Genomic DNA, 22,931 nt, shown 5'->3' on the forward strand with positions numbered 1-22,931 from the left:
CAAAAAGTTTTGTGTGCTTTTGTGAAATGATCACATCTAGTTCTGCAATCTTGACCAGTGCAACCCCAGCAATTTACCTGGTTGTTGTTGGTTTTTAATAAGGGTGGCGGGGGTTCATGATGCAGGGGCGAAGAAGCAGAACTGCTTTCACTATCGCTGCCATCACTTAAGCTAACTCTGAAAGAAAACAGAGAGAAGGCACTTGCATCATTACAGACAATTCTAGTACCTATAGACACAGGTACAGAGAGTGAAGTATCTAAATACTCTAAGCATTGAAAACTTGCTTTAATTTACACAACCACTAACATGAGTTGACATTTACTTTGTATCTGGAACTGTGTCACCTGCTATTTCTCATTTAATGATCCCTATATCACAGATATGGAAACTGAGAGATTGGGTCACTTAACTAGGGTCACAGAAATAAAAGTGGTTCTTTTCGGATTCAGACCCAAGCAATGTAACCCAAACCTGGCACTCACCACTAACTTTCACAGCCTTATTTATTCTTTATCTCCCTGCTCCAGCTCTATCCACCTGCTGTCACCCAAGTTTGTAGAAGGTCAACTAAATCAGACAGGTTGTAAGTTACTGCCTTTTATGTATTTCCCTTTTCCCCTACCTCTTTACTTCAGATGAAAATTTACAAATATGGCTAAAATACAGGTTTCAGGAGTGGAAGCAACACTAAGAAGAATGTGGACAATAGTCCTGCACAACTGACAGCTCAGAGGTCATCTGAAGATAGGATGTGTGACGCTCATGCTAGAACCACCACTGGCCATGTCTACTGTGTAGAGAGTCAGAGCTGTTGCTTGATCTAAACAGTGAAACAATTCATTGGGAATATATTATGGCAGTTTGGAATAACTGCTTTAGAAAAATACAATGATACCTTTCAACAACTAAAGACAATAAAAATATCACCTGCTCCCCCATTTTTCTCTTTTCTGGAAAAATGAAATTTTCTTCTAGCCAAAGTAGGAGGTATTTCTTTATTCCACTCTGCTCTCCTTCAGAAATGTCCTTCAATGTCTGCTCCCTCTCTTTGGGTATGCAGTAACCTAATATAATATTCTCAGAAACAGAAAACGCTTTAGAAATCTAGATAGTCTTTCTCTTACTCTGAATAGGCAATCACATCCCAGCTCTATAATATATTCAGATAGACAAGATACAAGATAGGAAATGAAAAGGATACACTGGGACATCCTTTTAGCAAAAACTGATGGAACTTGTTTTTCTTAACTAAATTACATTAATGAAGTGTTCAGTTGAAGCGCTGCTCTAAAATGCTTCTTGACTGAAGTGGAAAGCTGAGTATTTAAACTGATTAAACAGTTGAGACTTCACAAGTGCAGTGAAGATCAAATGTTACACCGGCACTGCTGTGCTAACAGCTCATGTCAAGCAGGGAAAAAAGAAGAGCAAATCCGACAATAATGTATCACATTGGACAACTCACAAATGCGTACAGTCTGACCCACACTGACTCAGGGGGCAGGAGAGTAAGTGGGTGGGCAACAGCTAATCAGAATATGTAGATCTTCTAAATAACAATAACTTGGGTAATTGCCTAAATAGGTTGTGCATTTTTCATTGACTAAAATTGAGAGCAGCGGGTGGTCAGGATTTTGGCTGTTCTAAGTATACTCCTCCCCTGTAAGTTTCAGTACACTTTTAGATCTTTTTGCTCTACCAGTTTCCTTCTTGTCAGATTAATGGCTTCCAAAGGGAAATGTTGTAAGGCCACGGCCATAAGGTTCCTTATATTTTCTCTCATTTAAAATGAATATACAGACAAGTGAGTTTGGGAGACAAGGTGGAGAAAGAGGTACTGAGTATGGCCATAAGGAGAAACTGAGAGATCTGATAGGACATATACTCTCAGGAGCCTCTTCCAAAAGGACACTAAGAAATTACCAATTAGGAAACATGGTTTGTCCAGTTCAGGCTCAGATTACATTCCTTGCAGGAATTTTAGGGCCTTCTAAATCATAATGAATAATGGGGAAAGATTTACTGCAATATATTATAAATGTAATTGGATTTTAAGTTCAAGTAGATTCAGATTTTATTCTACTCAAAACACATTAAAGTAAGCATGCCTATTTGTTTTCCTTATGATAAAGAAATAATATCCTCAAGGCAATTTCAAGCTGACTATTAATTATAAGTGACATGAATTACCATCTTATAATGTGGAATTATGCCTCACAGCATTCAAGCTACTTAAGGAATCTAATTGTCAGCACACTTAAAAGGAATTTATTTTCTAGAAAACACACAGGTGATCCTAGTTTTAATTAGGTCACACACATAATTCACTGAAGCCAATTATGTATTTCTAACTACAAACAGCAAACACATTTCCTGAAATTCTGAGACTACCTACAGCAACGGATCTAGCCACACTCTTCAAATGAAAACAGGGTTTATTTCAGCAACCACGCCTACCACCTTGGCATATACTTTCAAGAACAAGAACTTCTAATAGGACTTTTTTCCTATAAAATTTTTAGAGGAAAAACCTCTCCTTTCTGATAAAAGGGATAAATAGCTCCCTGTAGAGGCAAGTGCAAGTATGCCAAGGTGTCTCAGCTTAAAACGAATGTGACCATTTACTGCACTGTTTTGGTGTTTCACACCTTGGCTGTGGTTGCACTAGTAGGTCTACTAAAAAGGTAGGATTCTATTGCAGAAAACCTTTTTCCTTCCAAGACACTCACCTGCGGCCTCGGCTGCCTCCTCTATTTACAGGTCTCTCCATTTCAGAGTCATTGTCATTATCCTCTGCTTCATCTGATTCCTCCTCATTGTCATCAGAATGTAGATCTTTCATTATAGACCTTAAAGGACCTGAGTAATGACAGTGAACCACAGGCAATCAAACATACTACTTCAAACACACTTAGCCACGTTAGTCACAGAGAAGGGGGATGCTCAAAAGCACTGAACACTGGTTAAAAATAGCCATCATCATATATATTTATACAATTTACAAGACAAATTTGGTAGTTTCTGGAATGAAACTTCTGCCAAAACACTATTGTTTTCACAACAGATGCTCTAAAATCTTCACTAGAAAAATTCTATTTCCTAGGAATCTTTTTTCTATGTATTTTTCTTCCCTTAAAAAAAAAAATTACCCCTAAAAAGAAACAGAAAGATCTATTAGTAAATTGAATGTTTTGTTAGGTTAATCCATGTATTGAAAAGTTGAGACTAATAAATCACTGTGGTTGTAACTTGTTCTTGGCAATGCAGCCTTTGTGTGGTAGTTTTTGATCTATTAAGGTTTAGCTGTTCCTTTTATTTTAAGGTCAATTTCAGGTCAAGCAAGCATTTCAGTCAAGTTCAGATTATAAAGTACTTCAATTCCAGGGTGTAATGTCCTATCTCTGATCTTTATATTGATCTTGGACACAAGGTCTAGTTACAACAATTTAATGCAGCCAATTTTTAATTTAACTTTTAAAGAAATTCCTGGCAAAATACCAGCATATATTTACATAAATAAGACCATGTAATAAATCAGAAGAGTATTCAAGAGAAATTCAAGAGTACCCAGTATGAGATGGAAGAAAAAAATTAAGTCATAACTAATTTTATTCTAGAATAGGACTAAACTGAAACAAACACACAGAAAAACTCAATAGTGTGGGTTATTTTCACTCTACTAAGCTGAATGTATTGAAAACAAGATAGATATTTTTATCTTAACTGAAGAAATTGTAAAGACAATCAAAGTGAGAGAGGCACTTTCATTCCAGATCAGGCAAATCCTAAAGTCTAATCTAACAGGAATATCCAAGCTATCACTAACTCAGGTCTAAAATAAGTACTGATTCTGCCATCTCCCATTCTTCAAACCTCAGATTTCTATGCTTTTGTAACTGGCTTATTCCTTTGGACGTCCATGGAATAAGAAATCTGAATAACCTCAACAATCAGTGTCTTTTATTTTTTCCTGGAAGCTAAGCCTTAGCCCAAACACGTACAACAATTTAATCCTTTTCAAAACATACAAGGTCATCAGGGATTCAGTGTGGTCAATGAAAAGGACAATGTGCAACACGATCCACAAAAACCAAGTATTTCTTGATATTACTTCACTTTCCATGTTTAAATTTTTAAAAGAGACCTCATTATTTGAAGATTTTGAACACACAAAAGCAGAAAGTATATTTAGTTAATGTTCTGGTTTAAATTTAAAATAAATTCTTAAAATTTAAATTTCTGAGTTTGAGTGTGTGTGTATATATATATATATGATATACATACATATGACAACAAATTAACACTTGCCTAAGAAAAAGGTTTATTAATATATAGAAAAATAAATAAAATGAAAGATATGAAAGATGTCCAGGAAGGAGAGTAAAAACCTCTTTCTCTATATCACAGCCTCTGAAGTCCAGAATTTGCTATTGTATTTCCTTTGGGAACTCCCTGGAACGGGCTGTGTCTATAATCCTTTTGTAAAATGGGACTCTGATGGCAGGGGCTGGAAAAAAGGGAAATTTCTAGAGGTTGGCCTCATACATCAAAACAATACTCGAGTACATTCCTAGGGGAAATAAATACAACTACATAAAAGCCGAGTTATCATTCAAATAATAAAACAGTAGAAAACAGGCCATAAATCAACTCATTAAGCTGTTTATGAGGAAAATGTCCCATAGTCCCATAGTTGACTGGGAGATGTTGGTACCTTGTTGCCTCGTCTGAGACGGTGTGAAGCTGGAGCTGGAGCTGGAGCTGGAACTGGCAGGGCTGGGTTGTTCAGACTTCAAAGAAGAGAAAGGCATCATCAACATATTTATGGGACACTTCGTATATAGAATTACAAACAATATTGTTGCTAAAACTATTTTGCTTTGCAAAAACAGCCTGACACTGCACAAGAAAAATGTCAAATATGCTAACACAGGAGAGTCAGGGTGTCCTTTTCATTTTGTCCACCATATTTTTACTAGATGCAGAAACAAGAATATAAACTCAAAGATAAAGAGATAAACAGGGAGTTATATGAGGAAAGAACCTTGCTTTGATTTTACTCCAATGTTTACTACTATCCTGATCTCTTTCTAAAAGATACCTTGATTACCTTTTCTGCAATGTCTGATTGATTCAACTGGTTAAAACATAGTGCTAATGAGGTCAAGGTCATTAGTTCAATCACATTATGAGCCAGTTAATTTCACTCTGGTCCAAGGCCATGACCCAACCCTAACCCCATTCATCCACAGTTCACAAACAGAGGCCAATGTTCACAAGGAGACCCCGCCAAGTCTGACAAATGAGTCAAGAGAAAATTGTTGCCACTACTTAAAACAAACAAACCAACCAACCAACAAACAAAAAACCTTTAATTCCACACAGCTTATGGATGCAGGGAAAGTGCATCAAACATACACCGCATTCTCTCCCAGTGAATTCTTCTCATCCATTAACATCCAGAACAAGTGCCACATCCTCCTTGACCACCCAACCAACTCAGTTCTCTTCCTTCTCCAACCCCACTAAAATATGGATCTTCTCTGCTTATTAGATATGCTACAGTATTATCGTACTTCTGATGGGTGTCATCTCTCTCCAGTAGATTGCCAGCACTTGAAAAATTGGGGCGTGGGTAGGTGTCCTGTGCTTCATGTTAACTCACTACTCAGCAAAATGTATGCATATAGCAGGCATGCTGTGTCTAAGACTGAAGCAGCACATTAGGCCCTCTGTTCCACTGTCTGCCAGTGTTTGAGACTTTATCATAGGTAAAGATGGGAAGAGCAAATATATGTTCAGAATTATGCAAAGAAATTGATCTTACTATCAACACACTTTAAATTTATATATTTAAGGTTAAATTTATTTTAAAATAACTTACTAAGGTCGATAAACTTGGTTTTAAGTGTGGGCTATTTCTATTCCATTTCTAATGTGCTTATAGTCTCAACTACAATGTCATTTAGAGAATATTTGGCCCTGGCCAGTTGGCTCAGTGGTAGAGCATCGGCCTGGCGTGCGGGGGACCCGGGATCGATTCCCGGCCAGGGCACATAGGAGAAGCGCCCATTTGCTTCTCCACCCCTGCCCCCCCCCCTTCCTTTCTGTCTCTCTATTCCCCTCCCGCAGCCAAGGCTCCATTGGAGCAAAGATGGCTCTGGCGCTGGGGATGGCTCCTTGGCCTCTGCCCCAGGCACTAGAGTGGCTCTGGTCGCAGCACAGCGACGCCCCGGAGGGGCAGAGCATCGCCCCCTGGTGGGCAGAGCGTCGCCCCCTGGTGGGCGTGCCAGGTGGATCCCGGTCGGGCGCATGCGGAAGTCTGTCTGACTGTCTCTCCCCGTTTCCAGCTTCAGAAAAATACAAAAATACAAAAAAAAAAAAAAGAAAATATTTGAGGTTTTCTCATGTACTGGGTATCTCTTTCTACTTTGCTCAATAGGTGACCACACTAATCAGGGCCACATGGAAGACCAATTAAGAGCTCAATCAGAAGCTAATAAATAAATGAGGATTAAAATCTCAGTTCTGTTCATATTGCAGTTTTTCACCACTGATTATTTTTATCTCCCCTCCCAGCACTGAACCCCTAGCCTATCCTCTCCAAGCAACACCAAGCTTCCTTGGACACAAGGAAGCATTTTCAGGCATTCCTAAAGCACACTTCACATCCTCAGGCTGGATGGGAAAACAGGTGTCAGCAATCTACCACTCATTCTGCAGGAAAAGAGCCAGACAGGATCTCTAATGAGCAGCAGGTGGGGAGCCCACCAACCCTTCACCAATGCAAGATTTACTTAATATTTGTAGTACAATGTCGTACACACTGCAGTTTGTGGCCCACAAAGAAGAGATGGTTACAAGTACATGGTGTGAGGTACTCTTCATTTCTGTTGAGTGGCTCTTCCATTGTGATGCATAATGGTGAACTGCACAACCGAAAGGGTGTTAAGTTAGCATTTGTGTGCAATGCCCAGCTGCAAAACATTTCTGCCGTGGTCTGCAGAGAACTCTTTTTCCTCTCCAAGTTGCTTGCTTCAGCCATGAAAAATGTCTGCAAATGGTATTATTTTGATAGTTCTGGAAACCATTTGGGAGCCAAGAGAGAGGTTTCCTTAGAGTGAGTGGAGAGAGCTCTAATTCCTGGTCCTGTCTGACCAGTACATGTTGCACTGCACTTAAAGGAGCCATTCTGCCAGAGCTGTTTGCTAGCAGTGACATTAATTAGGTTAGCATGAGAGGATGGTGGCCATCTCTTCAAGTACCCCACACTAAACTTGTTCCATCTGTCTTAAACACTACGCCAATGCCAGAGCCAAACCTGCAGGCAGCCGTCTATTAGATTTTTAACTATCAACAAGGTTAATAATTTCACAGTTGCTAACCAACAGAAAATTGACAGAGTAAAAACATAATACAATAGAAGAAAAAGCCTTTTCATTCAATATTTTTCATTAACACTCTGCCTTATCCACAAAGCATTTGAGAAGTTTACAATAGAAGACACATTAAACAATGACTATTAAAGTAGAAAGCCTAATGCAACAGAAGTGGATAGAGGATAAAATGTTGAATGATGAGCAGCTAATGTCCTGGAAGCTTTCTGCAACCTGGATAAGGACTTGAAAAATTTGGGGGGCTGAGGAGACAAACCTTTGATGGAAGAAATGAGGCTTACTTTCATGGGCATTGGAATCACCTGGAGGACGTGTTACAAAGGCTGCTGAGCCTCACCCCCTGGTTTCTGATTTAAAGGTCCAGAATAGCTGGAAGGATTCTATACATGAAGAGATTCTGATTTAATAGTTTGGGTGTGGTGTCCAGGCATGTTTATATTTTAAAAGCGTAACAAATGATATTAATGAAAATTTCAGGTTGAGCACCACTGATACTATGTCAATCACATCATTTTTTTCTAAATGCAAAATAAATTTTTTAAATAAATCTTCAATTTAAGACAAAATAAGAGAAAAAAGGATCATGAGAAAAAAACTGGGAACTTACTGACTTATCCAGAGATAGCACCTTTGCATCCTCTTTAAAGCATTTTGCAAGAACACAACCTGACAGAACATGGCTACCACTCAATAAAAACATTTATAAAGTATGTACAATAGTGTCATGGTAGACAGACTTCAAACAATCTGAGAGACCAGGATAAAATTCAACTAAATATTAACTGCTTAAAAGGCCATTCTGCTACTATATGAGGCTGACATATTCTTATATGTGGTCAGTCCAGCAAAACAGAGCTGTAGCTCACTTTAAGTGAAGCCTGTATTTTATTTTGTAAAAAATCAGATTTACCCTCCAAAAAACACAAGTCAAGGATGATTATATAAACTAGAAAAGGTTATTTGCTTTACAAAAAATATTCACATAAACAGGGCTAGATTAAGATCTTTATGGGCTCTAAGGATCTAAAACATTATGGTATCCTTTTTTCCCTATGTGTGTTTTGTGCCAAAACCTAAGTGAAAGAGATTTCAATGAGGTTCTGATTTCCCCCCTAATTTGATACTTGCTTTTGAACTATCAGAAGTCTCCCCATTAAAATTTTTGTGTTTTCTTGCTGATGCCCTAAGCACATGTTTGGCTGACAGTGACTAATCAAACACTATACATGAAGTTTCTTTCAATGGTGTGCTCCAGTGACAAAAGTATATATAAGCTTAAGAATCTCAAATTCTATTGCTTGCTGGTATGTTTTTAGAAAGATTGCTTGCACATCAGTTTCCTCACAGAGTGAAGGCACTGAACCTCATGTAGAAGTGTTAAATTGACATAATAAAGTGAAAACTCCTAGCCCATTGCTGTTATAATAGCTAATCAACATTTGGTTGCTACTATTATTTACAATAGATCAAACTCCTCTGTAGCCTAAAACAAGATATACCTTTATTGCCAAAACAAGAGGTCTACCAAGATGTGCAATGAAATCTTCAACATTAAGTGGCTTTGCAAAATCATTTTGTAATGGATTTTCTACGGAGGATTACTTTTGTCCAAGACAAGTAAGAAAAACCACATGTTTACAACGCCTAGAAGTTAAGTGCTTTAAAAGAGAACACCTGTCAAGGTAGGTCACATGAGAAGGCTTGTAAAATCTGGCATTGTTCCTTATACTGGAAGGAGACTTCCTCCTTAGGTAATCAGAAGACAGAAGTTGTTTAATCTTTTCTAATAAGTAACTATACTTATGAACAGAATTTCAACTTAATCTTTAAAATAATCAAAATTAAAATGGGGAGAGAATAATATATACCTTCATCAGGAAAAAAATAATACAATATAACAAGTTAAACAGAAATTATTTTAGACATATTGCTCCATTTTTAAATAAAATTTCTATCTCACTTAGAAAAATAAAAGCATGCAATAAAGATTATCTTTTCTTTGCACAAATATCCAGAGAAACTGTGTCAAGGATGAGTAGTCCTCAATATACTTTATTTTTCTGTTCAATTATCATGAGTGACTGAAATCATAGGTTCTGTTTAGTCAAATCTTATTTTCATTAGAAATGATAATCATCTGACACTTTTTTTTACCTAACAAAAAATCACTTTAAGGACTGATAGACGATAACTAAAATTATTGTGGCAAACATTTCACAATATACACATGGGTCAAAACTTAAACTAATATAAGTCAATTATATCTCAATAAAACTGAAAAAAGACTACCTCATTTAGTGTCTCTTTCATACAAAATATAAGATAATCCAACTCAAGTTTAAAATATACATTTAATTGGAAAGAAAAATGACATATAACATCCTTTGTAAAAACTGTAGAAAATGTTCTTCATATAAATGCACTCTACTACGTACCAATTTCCATTAATAGGTGATATATATATATATATATATATATATATATATATATATATATATTTGTATTTTTCTGAAGCTGGAAACGGGGAGACAGTCAGACAGACTCCTACATGCGCCCAACCGGGATCCACCCGGCACGCCCACCAGGGGGCGACGTTCTGCCCACCAGGGGGCGATGCTCTGCCCCTCCGGGGGGGGGGGGGGGTCGCTCTGTTGAGACCAGAGCCACTCTAGCGCCTGGGGCAGAGGCCAAGGAGCCATCCCCAGCGCCCGGGCCATCATTGCTCCAATGGAGCCTCGGCTGCTGGAGGGGAAGAGAGAAACAGAGGGGAAGGAGAGGGGAGGGGTGGAGAAGCAGATGGGTGCTTCTCCTGTGTGCCCTGGCCGGGAATCAAACCCGGCACTTCTGCACGCCAGGCCGACTCTCTACCACTGAGCCAACTGGCCAGGGCTTATTTCTAGCCTTTTGACAGTTCATTCTTACATCAATTTTTTCAGATTAACTTAATCTAAATGGGTTTTTTGTAATTTTTCAAAACTTGTTTATTTGCTTAACTTTGACTTTAACCTTTTATTGACATAGTTCTCAAAATATATTACTGCCCTGGCCGGTTGGCTCAGTGGTAGAGCATCGGCCTGGCGTGCGGAAGTCCCGGGTTTGATTCCTGGCCAGGGCATACAGGAGAAGCGCCCATCTGCTTCTTCACCCCTCCCCCTCTCCTTCCTCTCTGTCTCTCTCTTCCCCTCCCGCAGCCAAGGCTCCATTGGAGCAAAGATGGCCCGGGCGCTGGGGATGGCTCCTTGACCTCTGCCTCAGGCGCTAGAGTGGCTCTGGTTGCAACAGAGCGATGCCCTGGATGGGCAGAGCATCGCCCCCTGGTGGGCAGAGCGTCGCCCCCTGGTGGGCGTGCCGGGTGGATCCAGGTCGGGCGCATGCAGGAGTCTGTCTGACTGTCTCTCCCCGTTTCCAGCTTCGGAAAATACAAAAAAAAAAAAAAAAAGGGCTAGAAATAAGAGAAGTTTTTTTATTTGGTTTTACATTAATAACTGCTTCAAAATAAACATGCTAAAAGTACAAAACTTTATTACATATATATAAAGGTATATGAAAAAAATTAAATGAGTATCTATTAATAATTCTAACCTCTTAATGTATCTTTGTGTAGCTCTATCCTATTCTTCATTTCATTTGCTCTACCATGAGCAAGGAAAGTGTTAAGCAAGGACTGAATTGTATCCTTCTAAAATTCATATGTTGAAGTCCTAACCTCCATGTGATGGTATTTAGAGATTGGGCATTTGAGAGGTTATTAGGTTTAGATGAGGATGAGGGTGGGATTTTCATGATGGAATTACTGTCTTTATTTAGAAAAGACACCAGAGAGCTTGTTATCTTTCTTCCCCCTCCCATGTGAATACACAGTGAGAAAACAGCTAGCTGCAAGTCAAAAAAAGGATCCTCACAGAGGCACCAAATTAGCCAGCACCGTGATCTTAGACTTCTCAGTGTTCAGAACCGTAAGAAATAAATTCCTTTTGTTTAAGCCAGCCAGTATATGGTATTTTGTTTTGGCAGCCCCATCTAAGACAGCAGGACAAATTTTTTCTCCCTATTCTACTGATGATGACACAAAGCACAAGGTTAAGTGATCAATGGGTAATATTTAGGTGAATGGGAACAAGTTTTCTTTTTTTTTTTTTGAAATAACTTCCTATTTATTTTTATTTTTTATTTAGTTTATTGTGCTTACATAGAATCTAGTGCCACCTCAAATGCATCCCCCCATATTCCCCTCAACATCTTCCTTGCCCCCTTCCCAACATCTCCCTCCCCCATTTCCTTCAGCTTTATCCCATCCTATCATCTCCTTTCCCTCTGTCCTCTTTTCCTCTGGTCCCTTTATCTCTCCTCTGTCTCAATTCCGTTCCTCAGTTCACATTGTTTCTTGGATTCCTCAAATGAGTGAGGTCATCTGATATTTTTCTTTCTCTGCCTGGCTTATTTCACATAACATAATAGTTTCCAGGTCCATCCATGTTGTTGCAAAAGGTAATATTTCCTTCTTTTTCATGGCCCCATAGTATTCCATTGTGTATATGCCCACTGCTTTTTAATCCACTTGTCCACTGACGGATACTTGGGCTGTTTCCAGATCTCCACTATTGTGAACAATGCTGCCATAAACATGGGGGTGCATTTCTTTTTTTCAGTCGGTGATATGGTGTTCTTGGGATATATTCCTAAAAGTGAGATGGCTGGGTCAAAAGGCAGTTCCATTTTTAATTTTTTGAGGAATCTCCATACTGTTTTCCACAGTGGCTGCACCAGTCTGCATTCCCACCAGCAATGCAGGAGGGTTCTTTCTCCACATCCTCACCAGCACCTATCCTGTGTTGTTTTGTTAATGAGTGCCATTCTGACTGCCTTGAGGTGATATCACATTGTGGTTTTAATTTGCATTTCTCTAATAATTAGTGATGTTGAACATTTTTTCATCTGTCTGCTGGCCATCTGTATGTCCTCTTTGGAGAAGTGTCTATTCATTTCTTTTGCCCATTTTTTGATTGGATTGTTTGTCTTCCTGGTGTTGAGTTTTACAAGTTCTTTATAAATTTTGGTTATTAACCTCTTATCAGACGTATTGTTGAATATGTTCTCCCACTGTGTGGTTTGTCTCTTATTCTGTTCATATTGTCTTTAGCTGTACAAAAGCTTTTTTAATTTGATAGGATAGGAGTTCGTTCTTCTTTGAATATTTGGTAGAACTCACTTGTGAAACCATCTGGTTCAGGGGTTTTGTTTGTTGGAAATTTTTTATTATTATTTATTTTATTTTTATTTTTTTTACAGAGACAGAGAGTGAGTCAGAGAGAGTATAGACTCTGACAGACAGACAGGAATGGAGAGAGATGTTTTTCATTGCACATTACAACACCTTAGTTGTTCATTGATTGCTTTCTCATATGTGCCTTGACCGTGGGCCTTCAGCAGACCGAGTAACCCCTTGCTTGCGCCAGCGACTTTGGGTCCAAGTTGGTGAGCTTTGCTCAAACCAGATGAGTCTGCACTCAAGCTGGCTACCTCGGGGTCTCAAACCTGGGTCCTTCCGCATCCCAGTCCAACGCTCTATCCACTGCGCCACCTCCTGGTCAGGATGTTTGTTGGGAATTTTTCTTTTTTTTTTTTTTTTCATTTTTCTGAAGCTGGAAACAGGGAGAGACAGTCAGACAGACTCCCGCATGCGCCCGACCGGGATCCACCCGGCACGCCCACCAGGGGCGACGCTCTGCCCACCAGGGGGCGATGCTCTGCCCATCCTGGGTGTCGCCATGTTGCGACCAGAGCCACTCTAGCGCCTGGGGCAGAGGCCACAGAGCCATCCCCAGCGCCCAGGCCATCTTTGCTCCAATGGAGCCTCGGCTGCGGGAGGGGAAGAGAGAGACAGAGAGGAAAGCGCGGCGGAGGGGTGGAGAAGCAAATGGGCGCTTCTCCTGTGTGCCCTGGCCGGGAATCGAACCCGGGTCCTCCGCACGCTAGGCCGATGCTCTACCACTGAGCCAACCGGCCAGGGCGGGAATTTTTCGATAACTGTTTCCATCTCATTTGTTGTAATAGGTCTGTTTAGATTTTCTGATTCTTCCATATTGATTTTTGAAAGATTATATGTTTCAAGGAATTTGTCCATTTCATCTAGGTTGTCTAATTTTTTGGTATACAGTTTTTCATAGTATTTTCTTACAATCCTTTGTATTTCTGCTGTGTCAGTTGTTATTTCTCCACTCTCATTTCTAATTTTATTTATTTGAGTCCTCTCTCTTTTTTTCTTGGTGAGCCTAGTTAAAGGTTCATCGATCTTGTTTACCCTTTCAAAGAACCAGTTCTTGGTTTCATTGATCCTCTGCATTGTTTCTTTAGCCTCTATGTCATTTATTTCCACTCTGATCTTTATTATTTATTTCCTTCTACTACCGCTGGGCTTTACTTGCTGTTCTTTTTCTAGTTCTTTTAGATGCACAGTTGTTTATTTGAGCTTTTTCTAGCTTTTTAAGATATGCCTGTAATGCTATGAACTTCCCTCTCAGTACTGCTTTTGCTGTGTTCCATAAATTTTGAATTGCTGTATGCTTGTTATCATTCATTTCTAGAAATTTTTTATTTCTTCTTTGATCTCATTGTTAACCCATTTGTTATTTAATATCATGCTATTTAGTTTCCAAGTGTTTGAGTATTTTTCAGTTTTTCTGTTGTGGTTGATTTCTAGTGTCATGCCATTGTGATCAGAGAAGATGCTTGATATGATTTTAATCTTCTTATATTTGTTGAGACCCCTCTTGTGCCCTAACGTGGTCTATCCTAAAGAATGTTCCATGAGCACTTGAAAAGAATGTATGTTCTGCTGCTTTAGGGTGAAAGGTTCTAAAGATATCTATTAAATCCAGTTGATCTAGTGTGTCCTTTAAGTCTGCTGTTTCTTTGTTAATTTTCTTTCTTGAGGATCTATCCATTGATGTTAGTGGGGTATTGAAATCCTCTATTATAGTATTGCTGTTGATCTTGCCCTTTATATCCAACAGTCTGCTTTATATATTTAGGTTCTCCTATATTAAGTGCATAGATATTTATAATGGTTATCTCTTCCTGTTGGATTGCTCCATTTATCATTATGTAGTGACCTTCTTTATCCCTTAGCTTTTGTTTTAAAGTTCATTTTGTCTGATGTAAGTATTGCTACCCCATCTTATTTTTTAATTTCTATTTGCATGAAATATTTTTTTCCCCATCCTTTTACCTTCAGATTATGTGTATCTTTTGTTTTAAGGTGTGTCTGTTGTAGATAGCATCTGTATGGGTTCTGTTTTCTTATCCACACAGATACCCTGTCTTTTGATTGGATCTTTAAATCCATTTACATTTAAGGTTATTATTGATATGTAGTTGTTTATTGCCATTTTATTCTTTAAAGCTATAGTCCTCTTTTACTATATTATTTTCCCTTTTTGTTCTGTTTACAACAGGCCCCTTAACATTTCTTGCAGCACTGGTTTGGTTCTAATGAGTCCCTTGAGTTATTTTTTTGCCTGGGAAGCTTTTTATTTCTCCTTCAATTTTAAACAATAGCCTTGCTGGATAAAGAAGTCTTGGTTGTAGGCTTTTGTTCTGCATTACTTTGAATATTTCTTGCCATTCCTTTCTGGCCTCAAGTGTTTCTGTTGAGAAGTCAGATGTCATCCTTATGGGGGCTTCTTTGTAGATGATAGCTTTTTTTTTCTCTAGAAGCTTTTAATATTTTCTCTTTATCTCTTAGCTTTGGTATTTTAATTATGATGTGTCTTGGTGTAGATTTCTTTGGGTTTCTCTTTAATGGAGTTCTCTGTGCTTCTTGAACTGCATCAATTTAGGAAAGTTTTCAGCTATGATTTGATTGAACAAAGTCTCTATCCCTTGTTCTTTCTCTTGTTCTTCAGGAACCCCTACAATGCAAATGTTGTTTCTCTTCATGTTGTCACAGAACTCTCTTAGAGTTTCCTCTGATTTTTTCAGCCTCTTTTCTTTTTGCTGCTCTGCTTCCATGTTTTCATTTATCTTGTCTTCTAAATCGTTGATTTGATCCTCTGCTTCATCCAGCCTGCTTTTAATTGCTTCTAGTGTAGTTTTCATTTCTGATATTGCATTTTTTATTTTTGAATAGTTCTTCTTTATTATTTCAATGTCCTTTTTGATGCTTGTTGTCTCTTTATTTATGTGTTCATCATGTCCATCCATTATTGTTCTAAGATCGTTCAGCATTCTAATAATCCTTTTTTTAAACTCTACATCCAGTAGTTTGTTTATTTCCATCTCACTCAGTTCATTTTCTTGAGGTTTCTCTTGTTGGTTCATTTGGATTGCATTTCTCTGTCTTTCCATTTTGTCTGTGTATTCCCTCGTTTGGGTGTGTTGTTTGTAGAGCTGGCTCAGTTGAGGATTGGTGTTGTCTGCCTCCAATTTTCAGTTGTGTTATTTCTAGGTCTTCTTGGGTTGGCATCAGCTGTTGTTTGTAATCTGCTGTCAGATTGGCTTTTCTCTGGAACCAAGTTTTCTAACTTCTAAATCAGTACTCTTTCTACTACACCTATTAACTTTGAAAAAGTGCAATTAATTTAGAGCATTCTGAACACATTACCTATCATTTATAACTCTAGTATCAGAGAAAAAAATTTGCTATGTTACTGTGAAAGATGTACTGAATATCCCACCATTTATAAAGGACATCTTGTGATGGGCACCTAAAGCAAACCAGTAGTAAAACAAAACACTTCATTGTTGGGTCTGAATATGTCTGTATCAATTGTGTCTTTATCCAATCAATACTAAAATGATCCTGACTTCTCATATCACTAGTAAGATAGTTTTGTTTTAGAAAGCAAGAAAGTGTCTCCTCTGCATTGTCCCAATCCTCTTGACATTGGCACCAGTCAAGAGGCCATCAGGCGACACAGTACAATCGTTTATTTTATTTGCCTTCAAAGGTGATCTACTTTCTTTTCTCAATTCCTATATATAATTCCATTAACCTTCAGGAACAAATGACAGGTTTAATGCTTTAAATAACCTGAGAACAGTTCTTTCTTTGAAAATGAGGTGAAATTGGGGAAAGGACTCTGGAATAGGAAACTGTAATGTTTATTTCTCTCTTTGGCAAACCATCTCCATTTGTAAGTATTATGATCTTAGATGAACTTGATGTTAAATTAGAATTACATTTAGCCTCTTGATACTTACATTATCAAAAACTATTTTTATGCCTGTTATTTTCTGGTAACAGAGCAAGATGCTAAGAATTATCCTTCTCTACTTTTAGCAAAACAGAAAAGGCCCTTATCTCTATTATATTTTCAATTTATATACAAAATCATCCTGAGTGCCAGGATAACTGGCTTACTATTGAGGTGCCTCAGTTTTTACAAATTCATTTGCTTTCTTTGTTATTATTGTCATTTTCACTATTATTATTAAATGCTGTCATCATTTGTATCCATACTGTCTGAGAAAAAACCCCAAAAGGAAATGAAATGGCCTTGGGGAACCAGGGTCTATAAATCTTTCTGTAAGACTTTTTCCCACATTTAGGGATATAATTTTCTTTTAGCTTCCTCGCTTTTAATAGAAGAGCGTCAAGTTTTTTTTCTTTATCTCTCATCACCAGTTGTACTTTGAAGGCTGCTACTGATCCCTATAGCCAGAACACATAAACTTTCAATATATCCAGTTGTTGCAAGATGGTGTATGGGCCAGATGTGTTCAAAAATCACTCCCTTGTTAAGAGCTTTAGGAATGAAAGCTCATTTGGAAACAGACAATTTACAGTTACACCTCTTAAAAGCATGTTACTATTTCTTCAGCAACGACTACATAAAAGTTGAGTTTCACAACTGGCCTTTAATGTGTGTGTTTGAGGGTGGTGGGTAGAAAAGGAAAAAAGTTACAAGTCAAAAGGTTTTGAGCTATAACTCTTCACGAAAGAGAAATAGGAAAAAAAAAAGTTCCTGATAGAATTGTCCCATAATGAACTGTTATTGAAACAGATCAATGAACATCAAAACACCATTGCTCATCAGTTAACAATAGGATCCTGAGACTATTGTCTGAACAACTATTCAGTTAGTCATGAAATAACCCACCTGTGCAGAATACAAAAAGCTTGACATAATGTAAAAGTATTATTGTATTCTCTCTATACATAAGTGTAGTATTGAATTGAACAAAGTCCTAAAAAGTATATGTGTTCATATTCTCAGTTTGATTATAAAAATTTAAATATTAAATTAAATAGAATGAATTCAGGGTATCATAAAGGTGATAACTAATTGAAATGAACTAAAACATAGGTACACCTGAAGCGATCATGACAAGATATTTAACTGCATTTCCTTATTAACTTTAGCCCTTTTTTAAAAATGCCTTACTTTAAATGGTGATAGAGCATTTGATTGACACAAATAGAATAATCTTTGTAGACATATTCAAATGTCAAAAAGTTTTATTAATTTTAATCTTTCAACAATTTTAGAGAATTTTCCAAATTAAAAGTGAAGTTTAGATTTATTGTTATAGCAGCAGCATCAAGAGTTTATTTTTAAAAAAATTTTTATTTACTAAGACCTTATTTCCATGGTAATTTGACTTCTAAAATAACCAAATCCACTGGGAAAAAAAGATATTGATTTGAAACTATCTAATCATCACTAGGTCCAAAATACATTTCTTGTGATCAATCTATACAGTAAAGACGATCACTAGCTGCAAGGATTATTTCTTTACAAGCCTTCTTCTATCTTCCTAATTAGAATAACAGTACAATTTCCATTAACATATTTGAACCATTTCTTCTAAATCAAGCCATTTGTACCCATCCTGTCTGAGATTTCCTTGGTTGTGGGTATACACCAGCAATGTTCAATCCTTTTCTTCTCACAACACACATACACTAATTACTAAAATTCTGTAGCATACCAAAAATATATTTTTTGTTGATCTGACAAAAAAAAGTTTTAATGTTGATTGATTCACACTGGGTGGTTATTGTTGTGTTGGCTGTTGTCATTTTTTTATTTGACAATCTAAGAGGAAAGAGGTACGTGCCCCCAACTAAGTAGTCAAATATTGCACGGTTTTAATATTCTTGTGGCACACCAGTTGAAAATCACCAATATACACATGTAAGATAATCCACAGGAGTAAATAAAATAATAGAACCTTTATTCATATTTATTTTGTCTTTTTCTTTTAAATTTTCAAATTCTTATATGTGCTTTCTTGTTCATAATATGTTAGTATGGCTATTACTACAATTTGGAAATATACATATATTGGGAATATGTGTTTTCTAAGGAAATGCATTTTAATACCAATTCTACAGATAATTATCAGTTTTAATTCTATATTTTACCTGCTCAAATCTTATGATATCATAAAGATTTCAAATTCAAGAGTGAAATGGGCTAAATATATATGGCAATATTATAATTTACTCAGAGGCTATCTAATTTTTATATTTTTATAACATTTTGTGCTCAAAATTGACTTAGAGGTTAAAATTTAAAATTTTTGGTTAAATAGAACTGCTGTAATAGAGTTCCTGATTAAATAAGAGATAACATAAACATATTTAAATTTAACATTTAGAGTGTACATAAATGTTAAAAAAGGAAAAAAGAAAATGCCCTCCCCAAAATTTGAAATTGTTTTCATCGTGGCTCTCTGAGACTCCAATTTTCATGTTTGCTGAAATTACACACTAATAAATAAAACTGAAATTTTTATAAACAGCTTAACATCTATATGTTATACTTATATTCACTTCTATTTGAAATGCTAACTACTAACCAAATGTTTTAACTCCCTCTATTTTCATGAAAATAAACTGAAATAGCAAAAACACAGCATATTTAAGAGACTGCTCTTATATGAAAACATCAGGAGGTATATTTTTTGTTTTGTTTTCAATGTACCCCTTTTAAAAATGTGGTATTTAAAATCAACACATTCCCTGTTAGTGATATTAGATTTCTGTCGAGAATAGGAGGAATGCTACTGCTTACAGGGCTCTAAAGAAACCTACATTTCCATGCACACATCTTATATAAGCCTAACAGTTGCTTTTCTTCATAAATCAATCTATTGTTGTACTTCATAATGAGAAGGCAGATTTACTGCCTTTTACAACCTTTTCTCACCATCAGAAAGATGCCTATTTGGGTAATAGAACGTTTCTCTTCTTCAAGGGTGTTTAGGATTAGGGAGGCAGGGGCAAGAACCTTTAACATCTGCTCCCTTCAAGTGAATGACACCTCCAGTTCTCACAGCCAGGATGCTGAAAGCAAATACTCATAAGTTGATAAAATACTTTAACTTAAAGAAGCACAAAACTTTAAATATACTGAAGACACATCTCTAAAACACATTTGGGATTTGAAGGTTATACTGTAAAGCTGCTGAACATATCATTTTGATTGCTAATACTTTAATTCAAATGCCATAAAATCATCATCACAGAACAATAGGAGTTTAGAATAAAGACCTTCAATTCCATCATCTTGAATTTTCTCTAACCCTGAAAACAAATCTAAAATATCGCCTGGTAAGACTTTTGTCATTTGTTATCTTAATATTGTGCAGTAATAGCAAAATACATTCTTCTGGTGTTATTTACTGAATTTATTTTTCCCTTAGGGAGAAAAATTTAAGAATCATGAACTCTAGACTTAAATTTAAAATAAGAGAAAGGCACTTGTCAGCATCTAATTTCTAACCATCTCCCTTTTAAATGTACATGCACCCCACTCACTCTAGTTAGGCTAAACATTCTTAGTGAGTAAGTAGATCTTAATAGCTCTAAACAGAAATTTCAGCAATCATAGTTCTACTTTTGGAAACATAGCTCTTTAAACAGGCCTCATGATTCCTACTAGAAAATGTAATCAACCATAAATTAAAACCAAGTGGACACCATCCAGAACAAAACAAAGTAGGGCAGGTACTGGATTCACGAAGAACCTCTATTTTTGAAGAAAACTAAATTATGTCTCCTGTCCATGAATATGGAGTACTGCTCAGGGAGCGAACACGTTTTGTTACTTTGGGCTATCTTTTGTCACTTAAGCAATGCTTTCTGACAGTTTTACAGGCTGTTATCCCAAGGACTTCAGTATTTATGGCCTTTATTCACTTAGGCTTTCTGCTCTTATCCACTGGTTACTAATCACTAAATAGATTTTTTTTTTTATGGGACTGAAATTAGCTCAAAGGATGTCCTTCAACAATGGCAGCTCAGGACAGCACCGGCTAAAGGACTTCTCCACGGCCTTTTCCTTGCTCTCCTCAATTCTGTCTTCCTTACAGACAAGTTAATGAGGGTTTAGATCCATGCTGTTCAATTAGAGCAACAGCAGAAATGATTTACAGCGTTCTTAGAGGCTAGTTCGCAACCGTTTCTGAACTGATCCTCAGAAACTCATTCAATTTCAATATTTCAAGAATGACTTAAGGGCCTAAACTTGTTTTTAATCTACATGGAACAAGAGCATTTTCTATGCATAAAATAATTATTCAGGAAATGCTCAATTCTACAAACCTTGCTATATACACATGTACAAATGTTTCAAAAATATAATTATATTTAGAAATTTTGGAACATTTAGTTTATAATATGGCATTGGAAAATCTTTCTACAAGAAAAGGTTACTTATTACCTTTTTATTCACTACATTTAAAAGACCATGTGTTGAAAAGCAAGGAGAAACACAGACTCTTCTTTTCCACTTAATTGCATTTGACTTGAACATCTCCTAAGAGATTGTTTTTTTATCTCATGAACAATGTGAAATGTGTAATAGATCACGTCCACTTTACCAGCTGGTTCCTAGAAACCTGAAAGTCAAATTAGTCTGGAAAGTGGTATTTTCTTATAAACTAAAAATTTGAAGGAAAACCAGAAATAGTGACATTATTATTCTCATAAGCTTCCTGATAAACTGAGAAAACTGCACAATTCCAAGTGTGGGCTGAGCACGAGGGAGGGAGAGAAAGAAAGGGGAGGATGGTCCTGAAAGAGCACCACGGCTCTGCCATATTGCTCTAGAATAGAATTTACTAAATATGACTCTTCCTGGGACGAAAGGGATTTATGATTATCTAACTTCTGTTTTCTCTGAAATTATGCTGGAATGAAAACATTTAAAAGAGAATTGTGCAAAAAAAGTTTCTTAACACTTTAGATATTTCCATGCCTGGGTAAAAACTGTATGTTCTGCCCCATGAGAAAAGCAATTTTAATTTATCAAGATCAGTATTTGCATGAAATTACTTTGTCTATTTATACATAACATGAACTATTTGGACATTGCATTATTGCACTTAATTTCTAGAGACCCATACGATAAATTTTCCTTGAATATAGTTCCACGAAAATTTATTTCAGCCAATAAATGTGCATGCTTTGGTATTTCAAATATAAAACTATATAACTCATATTTCTCTAGGAAAAAAAAGTTAGACTTATTGACCATGTGTAAAATTTGCCTAACTCAGAATGAATGCCGTTTTTAAAATTGTTACTACTTATCTTAGTTTATATTTGCCATATATATTAATCTGTAAACCAAATTCTACTTAAACAGGCATATAGTATAAATATTAAATAAAATAAAAATTAAATACATGTACATGTATAAGAATTTACATAGTAATAATTTTTAGAAAATAAGATAGTCTCTCTAGAATTATCAAAAATATTAAGGAAACATTCTAATGTGCAACTAAGGTGATAACTAATTTTTTATCAAACACTCCAGTGGTTAGATGACAAAGGGTATTCTGTTATTTATTTATTTATTTAGTACGTTAAATTACTACATTGTTCTGATGTAAACATCTAAAAAAATAAGTGAATGAGGAAAGAAACATATTTTGGATATATAACTTTTCATGGTATAATAATGACAAAATGCAACAGTATTATATTATTCCTTTTTGAATGAAAAGATTGATTTCAGATTAGTAAAATATTTAAAAACCTAATCTTTAGCTTCTCTTAGAAGAGAAAAGGTGGTGTATAATACAATAATCATGAACAGAAGAGATTTCAATTCTTTAGTATGTATTTCAATAATTGCCAGGTAGATAAAATATGTTTAAATACTTGGAAGCCAGAGGAAAAGAACATCTTTTTTTTCTACCTTAAATTACTGGGGGGAAAGGCACAGTAGGGCTCCATTATACAATGAGGTATTAGAAAACCATACCTCCTCTTTTAGAAACATTTTCTCTAATTTTAATACTATATTAAAACATGTTATATGCAAATTAGTGATCTAAAATTGATAGTTTTTCCTGAATTCTTCTGTGACTGTTTTTGAAACCCCCTGTGTCTTTTCCTCATCTCATCACTCTCACTCCCCACCCCCACCTTTCATTACCTTGTGTAACATCCTAGAAGCTGTCTTTTCTATGAAGTTACTACTCACAGTAAATAAACTTTACATTCATCTGTTCTTTAAAAATCAGACATACAGTGGGCAAAAAAATCCTCCTCACCTTATTTAAAAGAAAACA

At 36.4% G+C, this 22,931-nt stretch overlaps 1 protein-coding gene across 2 annotated transcripts in view; it reads right to left on the reverse strand.

The window, feature by feature from the left end:
- The window catches only part of MLLT3 (MLLT3 super elongation complex subunit), a 302,003-nt gene that overhangs the window by 15,579 nt on the left and 263,493 nt on the right, over window positions 1–22,931 (reverse strand). For both annotated transcript variants that reach the window (XM_066257342.1, XM_066257343.1), the window contains exons 6-8: window positions 4,718–4,793; window positions 2,733–2,862; window positions 78–177 (exon numbers count right to left, since the gene is read on the reverse strand). In XM_066257342.1, the coding sequence (XP_066113439.1) occupies window positions 78–177; window positions 2,733–2,862; window positions 4,718–4,793 (306 nt within the window). The remainder of the gene's footprint in view (window positions 1–77; window positions 178–2,732; window positions 2,863–4,717; window positions 4,794–22,931) is intronic.

The sequence above is a fragment of the Saccopteryx bilineata genome, chromosome 2, assembly GCF_036850765.1.
Source record: "Saccopteryx bilineata isolate mSacBil1 chromosome 2, mSacBil1_pri_phased_curated, whole genome shotgun sequence".
NCBI classification, from domain to species: Eukaryota; Metazoa; Chordata; class Mammalia; order Chiroptera; family Emballonuridae; genus Saccopteryx; species Saccopteryx bilineata.